General features: G+C 39.9%; 1 protein-coding gene and 1 long non-coding RNA gene across 2 annotated transcripts; both read right to left on the bottom strand.

Annotated features, from left to right (window-relative positions):
• Positions 1-6407: 6407 nt before the first annotated feature.
• LOC146384847 (ubiquitin carboxyl-terminal hydrolase 37-like) lies at positions 6408-9856 on the bottom strand. The gene is made up of 11 exons (XM_084930260.1): positions 9731-9856; positions 9551-9607; positions 9319-9450; positions 9103-9226; positions 8866-9017; positions 8661-8760; positions 8444-8520; positions 8158-8266; positions 7491-7548; positions 7164-7321; positions 6408-7077 (listed from the first exon to the last, which is right to left on the bottom strand). The coding sequence occupies exons 1-11, from the start codon at positions 9775-9777 to the stop codon at positions 7072-7074; spliced, it is 1020 nt and encodes a 339-aa protein (XP_084786386.1). The 5' UTR covers positions 9778-9856; the 3' UTR covers positions 6408-7071.
• A 3371-nt stretch (positions 9857-13227) lies between these two features.
• LOC146384846 (uncharacterized) lies at positions 13228-15833 on the bottom strand. Its single transcript, XR_014800436.1, has 4 exons — positions 14681-15833; positions 13989-14057; positions 13711-13888; positions 13228-13628 (listed from the first exon to the last, which is right to left on the bottom strand). It is a non-coding gene; the product is annotated as an uncharacterized LOC146384846 (long non-coding RNA).
• Between the last annotated feature and the right edge of the window lie 1060 nt (positions 15834-16893).

Below are 16893 nucleotides of genomic sequence, written 5' to 3'. Positions count from 1 at the left end.
AAGCTTAAAAAACATTTAGTCCCACAGTCAAATAAATCTGATACATTAAGGATGCCTGCTTTACGCCACTGTAACCAGTCAACCGATGTCCCTCCAATCAAAATTCTTTTATTACTCCATAAGGTTGCCGAAGGTGATTTAATAAAGTCCCAGCGACCTGCCCTATGTAATTTAAACCACAATGTCTTTGCAATTATAGGATGGGTAGTTTTATGACTGGTATCAAACAGCTCCCTCCAAGGAGAAATACCGCCATTAACTTCCGTCTCTATATGGGACCAGATGGGTTTAACTGGTGCAGTAGGTAACCAAGCTCTAAGTTGTTTCACGTTCATCACCCAATAATACCATTGGAAATTAGGCAATGAAAAACCTCCTTGTTTTGCACTCGCTTGAAGTTTCTTAATACTTAAACGATGCGGTGAGCTACCCCAAAGAAACTGCCGGATTAAAAAGTCTAGATCTTTGAAATACTTATCTGGAATGTGTAATGGAATATTAGATAAAATATAAAAGATCATGGGTGCAGTCATCATCTTAATACAACTAATTTTACCCCATATTGTGAGACGTACTCTGGACCATCTACCAAATTCCATTTTTATTCTTTCAAACATTGGCTCCATATTTGCTCGAACCATCTTAGTGTAATCCGAGGTAATTTGTATCCCCAAATACCTCAAACCATTCACGGACCACCGAAACTCCCACTGTTTAAATAAAGTATGGGGGCAGTGTCCTGACTTAGGCATTGCCTCTGATTTATCCCAGTTGACGCGATACCCTGAAAGCAGCGTAAAGCTTTCTATACATTCTAATAGGGCTGGAATTGACTTCCCAGGCTGGGTCATGAGTAACAACATATCATCTGCATATAATAGAAGCTTATGTTGACTATTACCCATCGAAATTTCAAATATATTTACATTATTTCTCAGTTTTTGTGCCAAAGGCTCTATAGCAATTACAAAAAGACCGGGGCTAAGGGGACAACCCTGTCTTGTGGATCTCTGTAAAAGGAATAGGTCTGATATGAGCCCATTCGTCAATACTCGCGCTGAAGGCGAATCATATAATATCTTTATCCACCTAATAAAATTGTCACCAAAACCAAACTTTTATAATGTCTTAAACAGATAATCCCACTCAACACAATCAAAAGCTTTTGCAGCATCCAGCGATAGGGCCACTGTTGGATATACTGAATCATATACATAATTTTGCAAATTAACCAACCGCCTAATATTATCTGAACCATAGCGGTTTGGAACAAAACCAGACTGGTCTGCATGAATTATTTTCACCATTACTACTTTTAATCGACCCGCTAAGACCTTTGCCAAGATTTTTTGGTCAGAATTCAGCAAAGATATGGGGCGGTAACCACTTGGGTCTAAAGGGTCTTTCCCAGTTTTAAGAATAAATGTTATAAGTCCAGAGTGCATTGACTGAGGTAATGAGCCTACTTTGAACGCCTCATTATAAACATCGAGCAACAGGGGACTTAACATATCCTCAAATGCTCTATAGAAATCCAATGGTAACCCATCTAATCCTGGAGCTTTATTAAGTGGCATACTGTTAATTGCACGGGTAATCTCCTCCACTGTAATTGGAGCATCTATAATCTGCTGGTCAGTAGTAGAAAGCTGTGGCAGGTTTAAATCAGTAAAGAATGCTTCGAATTTCTGTTCATCTAAACTACCTTGTGTAGAATAAAGATTATTGTAAAAGGCCCTGAATCCATCATTTATATGTCTAATAGAAGTTGAAATAACCCCATCTGATTGTCGTATGCCTGGGATATGGTTCATACCGTCTTTCTGTTTAAGACGGTATGCTAATAAACGACTCGGCTTTTCTCCCATTTCCCAATATGCTTGATTAATGCGAAATAAAGCGTATTCTGCCTTTCTGTTGTACAGTACATTCAACTTATATTTAACTTTAACGATTTTATTCAACGGAACTCTGTCTTTTGTATGGGAATGTACTGCCTCAAGTGCCTTTAATTTGGCTTCTAACGTAATGATATTCTTGTTAGCTGCCTTCTTTTTAAAGGAAGCGTAAGAAATTATCCTCCCCCTTAAGTATGCCTTCATAGCATCCCACCAAGTAGCCAATGTAGTGTCCTCTCGCTTATTTGTCTGTTTGTAAAATTGTATTTCATCTCTTATCAATTTAATAAACCCAGAGTCTTTAATTAAGGACACATTTAAATGCCATCTGCGGCTTTGAGGAATCTGTAAAATATTTCCAAGACATAGAAAAATTGGCACATGGTCCGAGATTACTATATTACCAACACTTGAATCTATAGAGTTATTCACTAAGGCTTCAGAAATAAGAAAGTAGTCGATTCTAGTATAAACATTATGAGGCGGAGAGTAAAAGGAATATTCCCTGCCTTCTGGATGCATTGTCCGCCAAATATCATTCAGACCTAAATCTGAGGTCATCTGCCTTATGGCAACTACAGATCTACTCTCTGTGCCTCTCCTAGGAAGTGATCTATCTAGGTCTTGATCCAGTATTTGATTAAAATCTCCTCCTACCACTATTTGTGCACCTTCTAATTCCAAAAGATACTGTGACAGGTTATGAAAAAAGGCGAGTATGTCCGCATTAGGTGCATAGATATTGCATAAAATTATTGGTGTGTCCAGTAGCTGTCCATAAACCAATATAAATCTACCTTCCTTATCTGTTATTAATTTTGTTTCAGTAAAGCTAACTGCTTTATGAATCAGAACCGACACTCCCCTACTTTTATCAGTTCCAGGACTGGAAAAGACTTTACCTACCAAGGAACATTTAAGTTTTAAGGCTTCTGACTTGCACATGTGCATTTCTTGAATAAAGGCTATATCAACTCTTGATAACTTTAGATATGTTAACATTTTCTTCCTCTTAATCCCGTTATTCAACCCCTTAACATTCCAGCTGGCTATTTTGAAATCTGTCTGTCTATCCATCTTATATGTTGTCTCCTTGACCTGGAGACAACATATAAGATGACACCGCCATGGACCTCAACCAGCAGGCTTTGTGTTACCTGTTTCTTTATACAGGAGCATGTAGGGGTGGACTGCCTTTTTATTTGATTACCCTTTTCTCATGTTTTTGTTAGTTAGGGACATTTTGGGGGACGTTATACTCTTACTTGTTAAACACATGCTCCCATCCACTCTCTTGGTCCAGAAGCTCCATAATCCAAGTGTCCCAACTCAGGTCTGATGGCATGTTTTCAGTGGTGTTTTTAACCTCTTGGGAACTTTCACTACATTCCTTACTTGATGCAGAAAGAAGAAACGAGTCAGGGATGCATAGCAAGCACAACAAGACACCAGCAGTCCAGACCTTTCACCAACTGAAGACATTTGCAGAACCATAAAACATGACAGAGAAGAGCTGGGACTATGTGAAAGGGTGAAGTGCTGCAGTAAAGTTGCAATGGTCCTATCTTTTATACAGTCTATGGTTCACTCTATTAAGATGTGATTATTTCCAAGGCCCATTTAGTTTTAGTTAGCTGAAGCTAAACCAGAAGTTAAAACGAGATGGTGAAAAACATTTTTAGTTAATGTTACGACTGTTGTTGTAATGTTGTCTCATATGTAAATCTGAGTGTGCAGGTGCCTTTCCGTCATTGGTGCATCCATGGGACGGCCCATACAGATTGGCTCATGACCTGGAGACAACTTATAAGATGACACCGCCATGGACCTCAACCGGCAGGCTTTGTGTTACCTGTTTCTTTATACAGGAGCATGTAGGGGTGGACTGCCTTTTTATTTGATTACCCTTTTCTCATGTTGTTGTTAGTTAGGGAGATAAGACATTGTCATTTGGTTTTATTCTTTTCATAAATAAGTTTTGTACATCCTTTAGATACGGTCCCTTTTGTTTGTTGTTTTGGGGTCCACCCCGAAGCTATAGTTCGCTCCTTTCCTTTGTTAGAATTCAATCACTGTAAATAAATCACCATCAAAATTGTACTGGTTGTGTGATGTGCTGCTTGGGGTCAGACAGGGGTGGATCACCCTTATATTATGGTCTGGCCACCCCTAGAATGGCCATAACACTAACTAAAATGAAAATTAAAACTAGACTTATAACTGGCTGGCTGGTGTCCTTACCAGTGACCTTGGGTCTGAACTGTGGGCTCCTCTTTCCAGGTGTTCGTACTGCCTGAGTGGGACCAAGATGTGCCGTCTTGCCTCTTTTGGGTTTTCTGCATGTTTCTGGCTCAACATGCAAGTATCCACTTCTTGACGTTCGCTGTTGGTTGCAGCCACTTGAGGTTTTTGGGCTCATTTGGGTTCTCAACACTGGGTGACTTTGATGGGAGTGAAAGCATCCTCACAACATAAATCACCACACTACCTGCTTTTGTTTCAGATTTTTTCTTTATCCTTGTTAACATGTTTGGGTACTGGGTTTGCCTGTAATGCATTTTGTGCTCCAAAAGCTGTTATTTTGTGCAGCTGTGCTCCAAAAGCTGTTAGCATGACCTTTCTTATCATTAGATTGTGCCACACCAGCACCTGAGAGAAAAGCTTTGAGTTTGATTTTGTGTTTTGCAGGCACTCAGGAGAATAAGTCATGATGTTTCTTGTGTTTGTCATGTTAGTATCTCAGTGCTTGTCAATCACCAGTCAACAGTGTCACCACTGTGAACAACATCCTGCGACCGTTTGAGCCAAAACCTTCGAGAAGTCCCTGCAGCCGCTTCAAAACTCATCACTGAGCTCGATCTCTCTTTTAACACGCTGGAGACAACAATGAAAGATGACTTTCTTTCATATGCTGCTTTGAGGGCTTTATTCGTGAACAACAACAGAATCAAAACCATCCATGAAGAGACATTTCACCCGCTGATTAATTTGGAGAAACTGGACTTCCACAAACCAGTTGGAGACTTTGTCTTCTGGATGGTTTCAGAACCTGATTTCTCTCCACTATTTCAATCTTTTGGGAAACAAATATACAACACTGGGTCCGGGAAACCTTTTCCTGCCACTGAGGAGCTTGAAGACCCTCCATTTTTGAGGAGCTTTCCTTCAGTCTGTCAGTGAAAGGGATTTTTTTTTTTAACCTTGAAACTGCCGTGACCCTGTCCAAAGACCAACTGGCCGGGTCAGTCATGGATATTCACAAATACCCCATAGTACTGGTGGAAAAGAAATATCGGGGGAAAATGCAATGAGTAACAGCTGCGGTTAGCTGACGGCCATCATACCCCTTAAATCTGAAAACTGATTGGTCGGGGTTTAGTAGCTCAATAGGACAGTATGTAGGCCTGCACACACCACCAACAGGGACACGTGGCGTTTGGGTTGCCCGTTCCAGCAATTCGCTACACAGAAGATAATGGCATTATGCAACTGGCCCTTTGATCAAATGATGAGAGCTGAGAGTCAAATAGTGCGCCCTGACATAGCACTGACATTTCCACATGTTGTAACGAGTAGGGACAGACCATGTTCAGTGTGTCGAGAGCATAGAGCCGCTGTATCTGTGCGCACCACCATCTTGCATTTTTTGCATGTTTGGATGTGCGCCGATGGTGTGCGTCCAGTGGTGTCAGCTGGTGAACCAGCTGGTCATTCAAAAAGCGCCTTTATGCCCCTCACCATTAATGGAGGTCCCATTTGAGCGCATTGGCATGGACCTCATTTTATCGATGAGAAAAAGAAAGTCTTTAGTTCAGCTGTTGTTAACTGATCTTGACTTTGTTGATTAAACGTTGCAAACCTGCCTTCAGTGTGTCCTGTACATGAGGTCATTTAGTACACCACAGCACGGTGAGTTTTTTGAGCTGATGAAGTTCAGCCAAAACAGGAAACATGCAGCAGGAGACAGTAACTTGTTAAAATGTTATAAAAGGTACAATTAAAGATTTTCACCCTTTAATTGATCCAAGGATAAATGTCTAATTTGGTCAAAATTTTATAAGCCATTTCTGGAGAGACTGCAGTGGAAATGTTGTCACTTTTGGACTTTGCTACCTGCAGCTAAACATTTGCAGCTAAATCATTTATTTAAAAGCAGAAGCTGCAACTGATCGAGGGAATATTTGTCTGAAAACTTAAACTGAACTCCAAGGGTACCATTGCTCCAGCTTACCATCTTTACCTGAGTGAATCAGTTTGTTGAACAATCTAAATGATTCAGAAACTTCTGTGACATCAACTTAACTAAGGCTCATTACAAATTTCACAAAACACTGCTGAATACTTTTAATATTTTTTTATTAGTTATTTTTGTTTTTGTTGTTATTTTGATTTTAATAAAACAAAAAAAATAAAGAATTAAATAATTTCTTTATTTTTTAATTTAATTTATTTTACAAATAAATTAATAATAATATTAATAATAATAACAACAAATTAGTGATGTCAGCGTTAACGTCATTAGTTAAAATGACGTTAACGCTGACAGCACTAATTTGTTGTTCCCAGAGAGCAAGCCAAACACTGGTCCAGAAAAGGACGATCTCTAGTAGTGGTGCACTACTAGTAGATTTTGTTTTAACCTCCTAGGACCTGGTGTCCACATATGTGGACATAACATTTTGGGTTGTCTAGACCAAAATACAAAATTTTGCTCTTCAAAAACCTGATATCCACTTATGAGGGAGGACATTACACTGCCACTGTTCAATCGAAATTTAAAATGAACGTCCTCATATGTGGATCTCATTGTTTTGAGAAACAAAAAAAAGATAGTCCGAATCTGATGTCTTTGTTTTTACATCGATCAGGTCCCAATCAACCCAAATGGCACAGAGAAATTAAAAATGCATGCCATGAAAGAGTTCAGGTCTTAGGATGTTAAAAATGTCCCTGCTGATGAGACCAGTGAATGTGGGGCGACGGTGGCAAGAAAAAACTCCCTCCTGGAGGAAGAAATCTTGGGAGGAACCAGGCTCTCTGGGAGGACCCTTCCTCCTGAGGGCAATACTTACCAGTACTTGTCCTCCAGTGTGCGATGGTGGGCTGGGACGACTGCTTTTCCTTCTCAGCATGATGATGACCTTAACTTCCTTCCTTCCTTCCATTTCCTGTTTCAGAACTGAGAATGAAGACAAAACTGGTTAACAAGGTAACAGGACATTTAAAAATTCTCTCACTTCAGGATGAGATGCTGTGTCTTCTTACGTTTCTCTTGTAAAACAGGATGTAGGCCGAGTGCTGCTGTTCCTCACAAGCTGCAGATCCAGTTGTGTGGAGCACCTGTGCGTCATTATAGGTGAGCCAGCGATCTGATGTAGAGTGCTGACTCTCCTCAGGATGGACAGAACTACAGATGTAGTGTCCTGAAATCACATTAAGACAAATGAATCCAACTTCTGGAAGTCAACTGATTCAAGCAAACAGTGATTTTGACTTAGTGCTTCTTAGAACATCAAAAGCTTTTGTGTGTGAGTCCTTCACTGAAAAGTAGCAAGTTTTCATTTTCTGTTTGTAACAAGTCTGTTGTTTTACCTGACTCTGTGCCTCCATAATGACTGATGATGCTGACAAGACTGTAACAGCCACCACCCTGAGAAGGAACAAATCCAAAGAGTGTTAGTTTCATAAAGTCTCACATCAGTGCCATAATTAAGCTGATTTGCTGAGGCTACGTCCACACGAATGCGTTTTCGTTTGAAAACACATCGTTTTCTCTCCGCTTTGACCTCCCGTCCACACTGAGACGGCGTTTTCCTCAAGGAAAAACACAGCATCTTGAAAACGCTCTCGAAAACGCATACATTTGAAAACGGAGCTGTCCCGTCGCAGTGTGGACACTCGAAAACGCAGACTTTCTAAAACGATGACGCATTTTAGTCATGTGATGCAGTCATGTGAGCAATTAAACAAAGATAGCCGAGTGCATTATACAGCAGTTGTTTTGATTGCTCTCAACTTTGACAGCCCTAAAAAAGATTAATATCAGTTTGTACATGCTCCGGATAGCTTTTCTTCAAATTCTGTAATTCTCACTCACTTTTGCGCATGCGCAGGACTGGAACGTAAGCGTTTTCGGCCGTTTCAATGCAGACGCACAACTATTTGAAAATGACTGAAAACGCTAGTGTGGACACGGAGTTTTCAAATCTATCCGGGCTAGTGTGGACGTAGCCTGAGACGTTCTGCAGTCTGTTTTTACCTGATTGGATGGCACCACCAAGTCCCTCTGCAGCCTGACGGGGTCATCCACCTTCTGAATCTTGTAGGTTTGTGTAAAGCCAAACCTCTTCAGATGCAAGATCAGAACTCTGGCAGAAAAGAAAAAAAACACAAACAAGGTAGAAAATAAGAAGAATGAGTGTCAAACACAAACAGAAGATGGGAGAAAACGACTGCTCAAGTATTGTCTCGAAAAACTCTGATATTTGATGCGCCACAGTTTGGAAACCTGGTCAGTCGATCAATTCTGATGTGACCTTACTCACCTTGGCAGTGTATCAAAAGACGACTTCAGTTCTGAGGCCGTCCCTCCACAATCACAGCGAAATTCTATTTCTTGTTCCTGAACAACAGCACAGAGAAAACAGGCTTTATGGTAGAAAGAAATCTCAACATATGCACACACACATACACACAAACACTAACAAAAAAGGTGTGTTAAGATCGCTGACACTACAACTCTATTGGAATTTGTGATCTTACCTTCAAGTATGTCTCTAACATGTTTATAACAGACCCCTCTGGAACCAGGTCAAGAGACAAGCTGGTGAATTCCTCTTGCTGTGATGATTGGTGACCGCAGCTACACATTTCAGGAGTAACGTAGTTAAAGTAAAGATCAGGTAGGTGGAAAAGAGGTATATGAAAATATTGCAACCAGCTCTGCGTTTCTGAAAGACAGGCTTACCTCTTGCATGTCCTCATGTTTTCCATTTTAAAAATGTGATGGTCTTCTACTGGGCAGGTATAACTTTGGCCCAGCAGAGCTGCGTTCCTCTCCAGGTGAGGTGCGAGCCTTTTGACCTCATTGAGGAACAATGTTAGGAATTCATGAGCGTCCTGAAAGAAAAGCAGAGAGATTTAAAACAGTACATCAAAATCAGAAGGTAAAGCAAAAAACGAAATGTCCAAATAGCTGACGCACTTTCTGTGCACTGCCGGTGTATTCAGGAGCTTGATTGCTGAATGCCTTCTTAAAAGCTCTTAGGTGGTGATCTTTAAGGCCATAATCTGTTGACTCATGACAGTCCCTGACATCAATGAGCCTTCTGTAGAAAGGAAAGGGTAAACAGACATTTCTGCTGTTAGATCTCTTTGTTCTTCAGGTTTTTGAAGAAAGTAGAAGGTTGACGTAGCGCACCTTAAGAGCTGAGCTTCTGGATCTGTGCTCCACAAAACCTCCTGACGCCCGATGTCTCTTATGAACTCCTCAATGTTGAGGAGGCTCTGCAGGCAGGAGTTCATGTAGCAGGTGTTTCCGATGTTTGGAAACCTGACACACACGCACAACGTTTACAGTATCAGTGTAAAAGAATTCATTTTCTCCACTTTGACAAAGTGAGCTTTGGTCTTTGTGCACCACGTGTACTCACCCGAAGCAGTCTGTAGTCTCAGTTTGACTTTCTATTATTTTTCCACCGCATGCTACACTGCTCCAAAAAGGTAAAAACACGAACACAAAATTAGGAAAGATGTCAGGATGCTGAGCAGTGTATGTGCATGTATGCATGAGCTTTGAAGTTGAAACATTTTGGAGGACGTCTTTCTCTTACCTGTTAAACACATGCTCCCATCCACTCTCTTGGTCCAGAAGCTCCATAATCCAAGTGTCCCAACTCAGGTCTGCTGGGATCTTTTCCGTGGTGCTTCTTACCTGATATATATATAGGACATAGCTGTGTGCCTCATTGCTCTTAATTGCTCTCATTTAAATGCTTGATGACAGTGACTCTTTCCATAAAACATACCTTCCCGGATTTAAAAAGAGACCAGCGAGACCTTTTTTGTGTCTTCACAGTGTTGCTCTCTGCCTCTGCATCGCTGTCAGTTTGCTGCAGAGGACGAACAAACATAAGTTTATTAAAAAAGTAAAGTCACTTAAAATTAACAAGTACAATTTAAAGAGAATGTGCATTTCATATGTTTTGTGTAAAAGCAAACCGAGGAACAGCAGAAGAAGTGTCTCCATTTTCTCTTCTTTTGACCATTTTCAGGGTTAGCTGGTGTGGCAGCAACAGAAGCATCCGGGATGCTGATGAGGACAAAAGTGTAAATGTTGTGGAAATTTATAAGAAGGAGTACATTTTGCTAATACAGATTGCTAATAAAAATGAATAACTGTAATGGAATACCAACATGAACAAAATCGTGTATTTTATACATTTACACTCTACATTTTCAAACACTAATCTCTGCATCCATATAAATAATAGACAAGACTAGAAGTAGTAAAAAAGATGCAAATACACAAGGTGGAAGAAAAATGCCAATAAAAGGGAAATAAAAGAGCTCCAACTAAAGCACTGCTATAAATATCTCCAGCAGCATTAAAGAGTGGCGCATTTCTTTACCTCTGATGAGACGTAGAAGGAATTTCCTTCTCTGCCACGTTTTGTTTGTGTAATTTCTGTTTAGAAACAAGAAAACCAACATCAGTAATGGCATAAAACAAACATACCAAGTGGGTCTCTCCATGAAAAGTGTCCAGTTAGAAAATTTGGTATTATTTCATATTATTTATCACTTTAGTGAGCTGTCAGCTGATGAAGCAGATATATAGGAATATCTTTAAATAAAATAAAAACAATTTATTCATGCTTTAAATTGAGTTTTAAAGTTTGTCCTATGAGATACAAAATCCTTCACTTGGTTCTGATCAAAATTCAGTTTTTACAGAAATCATCCATGAAGCTTCAAAAATGCTTATTCACCATAAAAAATATTTAGAGAAACATCCTGCAAGTCTCTTCGAACTTACCTTTCTGTGAAAAAAAAACGTTTAAACATCTTTGAACTTAATTTGAGGACATAGCTGTGTGCTAAATTGCTCTTAATTCTTCTCATTTAACTGTGATGAGTAAATGCTTGATGACAGTGACTCTTTCCATAAAACATACCTTCCAGAATTTAAAAAGAAACCAGCGACACTTTTTTTGTGTCTTCACAGTGTTGCTCTCTGCCTCTGCATCGCTGTCAGTTTGCTGCAGAGGACGAACAAACATACGTTTATTAAAAAAGTAAAGTCACTTTAAATTAACAAGTGCAATTTAAAGAGAATGTGCATTTCATATGTTTTGTGTAAAAGCAAACCGAGGAACAGCAGAGGTGTCTCCATTTTCTCTTCTTCTTTTGAACATTTTCAGCAACAGAAGCATCCGGGATGCTGATGAGGACAAAAGTGTAAATGTTATTTTTCAAAGTGGAAATTTTTAACAAGAAGTACATGCTGGAGATTGCAAATAAAAATGAATAACTGTAATGGAACAAAATCATGTATTTTGTACATTTACACTCTACATTTTCAAACGCTAATCTCTGAATCAATATAAATTATAGACAAGACTAGAAGTAGTAAAAAAGATGTAAATACAAAACACCAATAAAAGGGAAATAAAAGAGCTCCAACTAAAGCACTGCTATAAATATCTCCAGCAGCATTAAAGAGTGGCGCATTTCTTTACCTCTGATGAGACGTAGAAGGAATTTCCTTCTCTGCCACGTTTTGTTTGTGTGATTTCTGTTTAGAAACAAGAAAACCAACATCAGTAATGGCATAAAACAAAGTATATGGTATGAAAATACAAAATCCTTCATTTGGATTCAAAATTCAGTTTTTACAGAAATCATCCAAGAAGCTTCCTTAAAAGTTTCAAAAATGCTTGTTTACCATAAAAAAATATTCAGAGAAATGTGCTGCGAGTCTCTTCAAACTTACCTTTCTGTGAAAAAGAAGTTTAAACATCTTTGGACTTGATGCGATCGCAGCGAAAATCTCCTCAGCTTTGCAAAAGTTCAACTGAAAACAAGCAGTCAAAGGTTGTATATTTATAAACTTTCAGCATAGAATGTTCATACCCTGAACAGCAAACATCATCATTATGATGTATGGGGCTAATTTGCATATTTTGGAATGTATGCTCATTTGAACTGTGTGGTACTCGTCTCCAAGCAACTGCTACAAAAACAGGTCAAGTCAAGTGGCTTTTATTGTCATTTTAACCACGTGCAGAGGTACTGTACAGAGTGAAATGAGACAGCGTTCCTCCGAGACCCTGGTGCTATATATGACATATACGGACAAACCCAGGACTACATAAAGTGCAGTGTGCATAAACTGCAAAAATAAACAAGACAAAACAGTGCAAAACTAGACAGAACAGGACAATACAGACACAAGACAATGGAAATGTGCAAAATGCTGAGTATTGTGCAAAAGTAACTTGGTGTCTGTATGTATGTGTGTGTGTGTGAGATACTGCAGATAAGTGCTTGGTAGTGACGTGTGTGAAGGTGTGCGTGTGCCAGTGCAGTCACTGAGTGTTCAGGGGTCTGACGGCTTGTGGGAAGAAACTTTTCCGTAGTTTGGTAGCGAGGGCCCGGATGTTCTGGGACCTCTTTCCAGAAGGCAGCAGGGTGAAGAGTGTGTTTGAAGGCTGTGTGGGGTCCTCCAGCAAGCGGGTGTTATAAGGAGGGGAGAGGGGCTCCAATGATCTTCTCAGCTGCTCTCACAATCCGTTGTAGGGTACTGCGATCCAATGCGCTGCAGTTACCATACCAGACAGTGATGCAGCTACTTAGGATGCTCTCGTTAGTCCCACTGTAAATGGTGGTGAGAATGGATGGTGGGAGATGGGCTTTCCTCAGCTTCTGCATGAAGTAGAGACGCTGCTGGGCCTTCTTGGTTATGGAGCTGGTGTTGAGGGAGCAGGAGAGGTTCTCCGCCAGGTGGACACCAAGAAATCTGGTCCTCTTCTTGACGACCTCCACAGAGGATCCATTGATCTTAAGTGGGCAGTGATCCCACTGTGCTCTCCTGAAGTCAACAATCTCTTTTGTTTTGTCCACGTTCAGAGACAGGTTGTTGACTCTACACCTCTACAGATGGCCCGCAGTGCAACCCTTCAGCTTCCTAGTAGATGCACCTATATACAAATTTAAAGACCTAGGAGACTTACGTCTCGTCACAGAGTTGTAGCATTCACAACATTTTCAGAAAACCTGACCTTTGAACTTGAGGTCAAGGTCACTGATATTCAAACTGACCCCAGAACTTTAGTAGATGCACCAATGGCATCAATTCAAAATCCTGCCCCTCGTTCTCGAATTATTGTCTTGACCAAGCTGAGTATACAATTATGAAACAACCATTTCCCATTTTTATTTCACTATCTGTAACTACGACAAATAAACAGTATTTGGGACACAAGTCACTATTAAAGTGGTTAGTGAGACTCCACATCTGATAACAGTATAACACACTGCTTATTTATGTAAAATTGTCATCAATAAATGTGTTCAAAACAGAAGCTACACTGGCTTTAAAAGTTTTTGTTAACTCTGACTACCTGTCTGCTCTTACCTGTTTCTTTTGCTCTCTGCTGTCTTCATCCTCCATCCAACTCTACAGCTATTGTTAGGGATGACATGATGAAACTGAAGGGTGTCTGGGCACTGAAAAAAGAAGAGAGATTGGATTAGGCTGCAGCTGGCGTGCCATTCTCTCACTTCAGGATGAGATGCTGTGTCTTCTTACGTTAATCTCGTAAAACAGGATGTAGGCTGAGTGCTGCTGTTCCTCACAAGCTGCAGATCCAGTTGTGTGCAGCACCTGTGCGTCATTATAGGTGAGCCAAGGATCTGATGTAGAGTGTGGACTCTCCTCAGGATGGACAGAACTACAGATGCAGCAGCTGTTTCCGATGTATGGAAACCTGACACACAAACACAAAGTTTACAGTATCAGTGTAAAATAATTCATTTTGTCCAGGTTGAGAAGGTGAGCTTTGGTCCTTGTGCACCACGTGTACTCACCTGAAGCCGTCTGTAGTCTGAATTTTATTTTCCATTATTTATCCACCGCCCAAATGTTTCACTACGCTACTGCGAAAAGGTAAAAACACAAACACACAATTAGACACTGAGCACTGGATGTGCATGTATGCATGAGCTTTGAAGTTTAAACTTTTTTTTTTTATCATCAACAATTTTTATTTATTTCATTTTAAACTTCAATAACAGAGCTTAAGGATAACTACATAAATAAATAGTTTTAAAAACAAACAAACAAAAACAAAACAACAACAAAACACAACAACAACAAAAAACAAAACAACAACAAAACAAAGGGAAGTTATCCTATTCTTTCTTCGCACACCAATCCCCACACCACCACTCTGTCATTACTCCTCTGTTCTTCAAGTTACAGAAAGCCAGCTTGTAAAGGGGGACCAAATACAATCATATTGAGGCAATTTGTCTAATAAACCATAAGTCACTTTTTCGTAAGACGCCAACTTAGCCATTGTCTTTAGCCACTCTTCATAGGGAGGGGGGTTCTTTTTCCGCCGATGTCTTAGCAGGACCCGTTTGGCCGTAGTAAGAGCCAAAATAATCCATCTTTTTGTATCACTGGAAAAATCTCCATCAGAAAGTTCTGTGGTTATACCAAGTATGGACAGTTTTGGTGAGATACCAAATCTCCTTTTTAAAACACTGAAAATTACCTCCATTATATTTTCCCACCAATCCCGAAGTGCCGAACAGCTCCATAAGATATGTAAAATCGAAGCATTTTGACCATCACATCTCCAACATTCGTCCGTAGAGGCCAGGTTCCATTTATACAATTGTTGCGGTGTTCGATGCCACCTATGGATTATCTTAAGTTGAATAAATCTACTGCCTGTTTCTTTACACATAGTATTAACATTTTGAAAACATGAATCCCATTCAACTGAAGATATGTCCAATGCCATGTCCTGGGCCCAGTAGCCCTTAACTTTAAGGAGAGGGTCAGCTGACCGTTCTTGCAATAAGTGATAAATCTTAGCGTTGGTACCTTTACCCAAGGGTGATCTTGAGAGCAGGACTTCCACAGGGCTGCCCACAGGACAACTCAAGGGGGTTCCCAGCCACTTCGATAATGAACTATGTATTTGGACATATCTCCAGAATTGATTACGCTGCAACTTATATAACTCTACAATTTTATCAAAGCTTAAAAAACATTTAGTCCCACAGTCAAATAAATCTGATACATTAAGGATGCCTGCTTTACGCCACTGTAACCAGTCAACCGATGTCCCTCCAATCAAAATTCTTTTATTACTCCATAAGGTTGCCGAAGGTGATTTAATAAAGTCCCAGCGACCTGCCCTATGTAATTTAAACCACAATGTCTTTGCAATTATAGGATGGGTAGTTTTATGACTGGTATCAAACAGCTCCCTCCAAGGAGAAATACCGCCATTAACTTCCGTCTCTATATGGGACCAGATGGGTTTAACTGGTGCAGTAGGTAACCAAGCTCTAAGTTGTTTCACGTTCATCACCCAATAATACCATTGGAAATTAGGCAATGAAAAACCTCCTTGTTTTGCACTCGCTTGAAGTTTCTTAATACTTAAACGATGCGGTGAGCTACCCCAAAGAAACTGCCGGATTAAAAAGTCTAGATCTTTGAAATACTTATCTGGAATGTGTAATGGAATATTAGATAAAATATAAAAGATCATGGGTGCAGTCATCATCTTAATACAACTAATTTTACCCCATATTGTGAGACGTACTCTGGACCATCTACCAAATTCCATTTTTATTCTTTCAAACATTGGCTCCATATTTGCTCGAACCATCTTAGTGTAATTCGAGGTAATTTGTATCCCCAAATACCTCAAACCATTCACGGACCACCGAAACTCCCACTGTTTAAATAAAGTATGGGGGCAGTGTCCTGACTTAGGCATTGCCTCTGATTTATCCCAGTTGACGCGATACCCTGAAAGCAGCGTAAAGCTTTCTATACATTCTAATAGGGCTGGAATTGACTTCCCAGGCTGGGTCATGAGTAACAACATATCATCTGCATATAATAGAAGCTTATGTTGACTATTACCCATCGAAATTTCAAATATATTTACATTATTTCTCAGTTTTTGTGCCAAAGGCTCTATAGCAATTACAAAAAGACCGGGGCTAAGGGGACAACCCTGTCTTGTGGATCTCTGTAAAAGGAATAGGTCTGATATGAGCCCATTCGTCAATACTCGCGCTGAAGGCGAATCATATAATATCTTTATCCACCTAATAAAATTGTCACCAAAACCAAACTTTTATAATGTCTTAAACAGATAATCCCACTCAACACAATCAAAAGCTTTTGCAGCATCCAGCGATAGGGCCACTGTTGGATATACTGAATCATATACATAATTTTGCAAATTAACCAACCGCCTAATATTATCTGAACCATAGCGGTTTGGAACAAAACCAGATTGGTCTGCATGAATTATTTTCACCATTACTACTTTTAATCGACCCGCTAAGACCTTTGCCAAGATTTTTTGGTCAGAATTCAGCAAAGATATGGGGCGGTAACCACTTGGGTCTAAAGGGTCTTTCCCAGTTTTAAGAATAAATGTTATAAGTCCAGAGTGCATTGACTGAGGTAATGAGCCTACTTTGAACGCCTCATTATAAACATCGAGCAACAGGGGACTTAACATATCCTCAAATGCTCTATAGAAATCCAATGGTAACCCATCTAATCCTGGAGCTTTATTAAGTGGCATACTGTTAATTGCACGGGTAATCTCCTCCACTGTAATTGGAGCATCTATAATCTGCTGGTCAGTAGTAGAAAGCTGTGGCAGGTTTAAATCAGTAAAGAATGCTTCGAATTTCTGTTCATCTAAACTACCTTGTGTAGAATAAAGAT

Source organism: Perissodus microlepis, chromosome 6 (assembly GCF_051167445.1).
Source record: "Perissodus microlepis isolate ML-2025 ecotype Zambia chromosome 6, ASM5116744v1, whole genome shotgun sequence".
Taxonomy (NCBI): domain Eukaryota; kingdom Metazoa; phylum Chordata; class Actinopteri; order Cichliformes; family Cichlidae; genus Perissodus; species Perissodus microlepis.
Note: the sequence above shows the minus strand (reverse complement) of the source record. Positions and strands in the feature narration are given on the sequence as shown.

Coding starts and splice junctions, on each gene's coding strand:
- LOC146384847 (XM_084930260.1), bottom strand. CDS start 9,777: ATGGAGCTTCTGGACCAAGAGAGTGGATGGGAGCATGTGTTTAACAG. Junction 9,608..9,730: donor TGGGAGCATGTGTTTAACAG/GTAAGAGAAAGA, acceptor TTTTTGGAGCAG/TGTAGCATGCGGTGGAAAAA. Junction 9,451..9,550: donor GAGACTACAGACTGCTTCGG/GTGAGTACACGT, acceptor CGTGTGTGTCAG/GTTTCCAAACATCGGAAACA.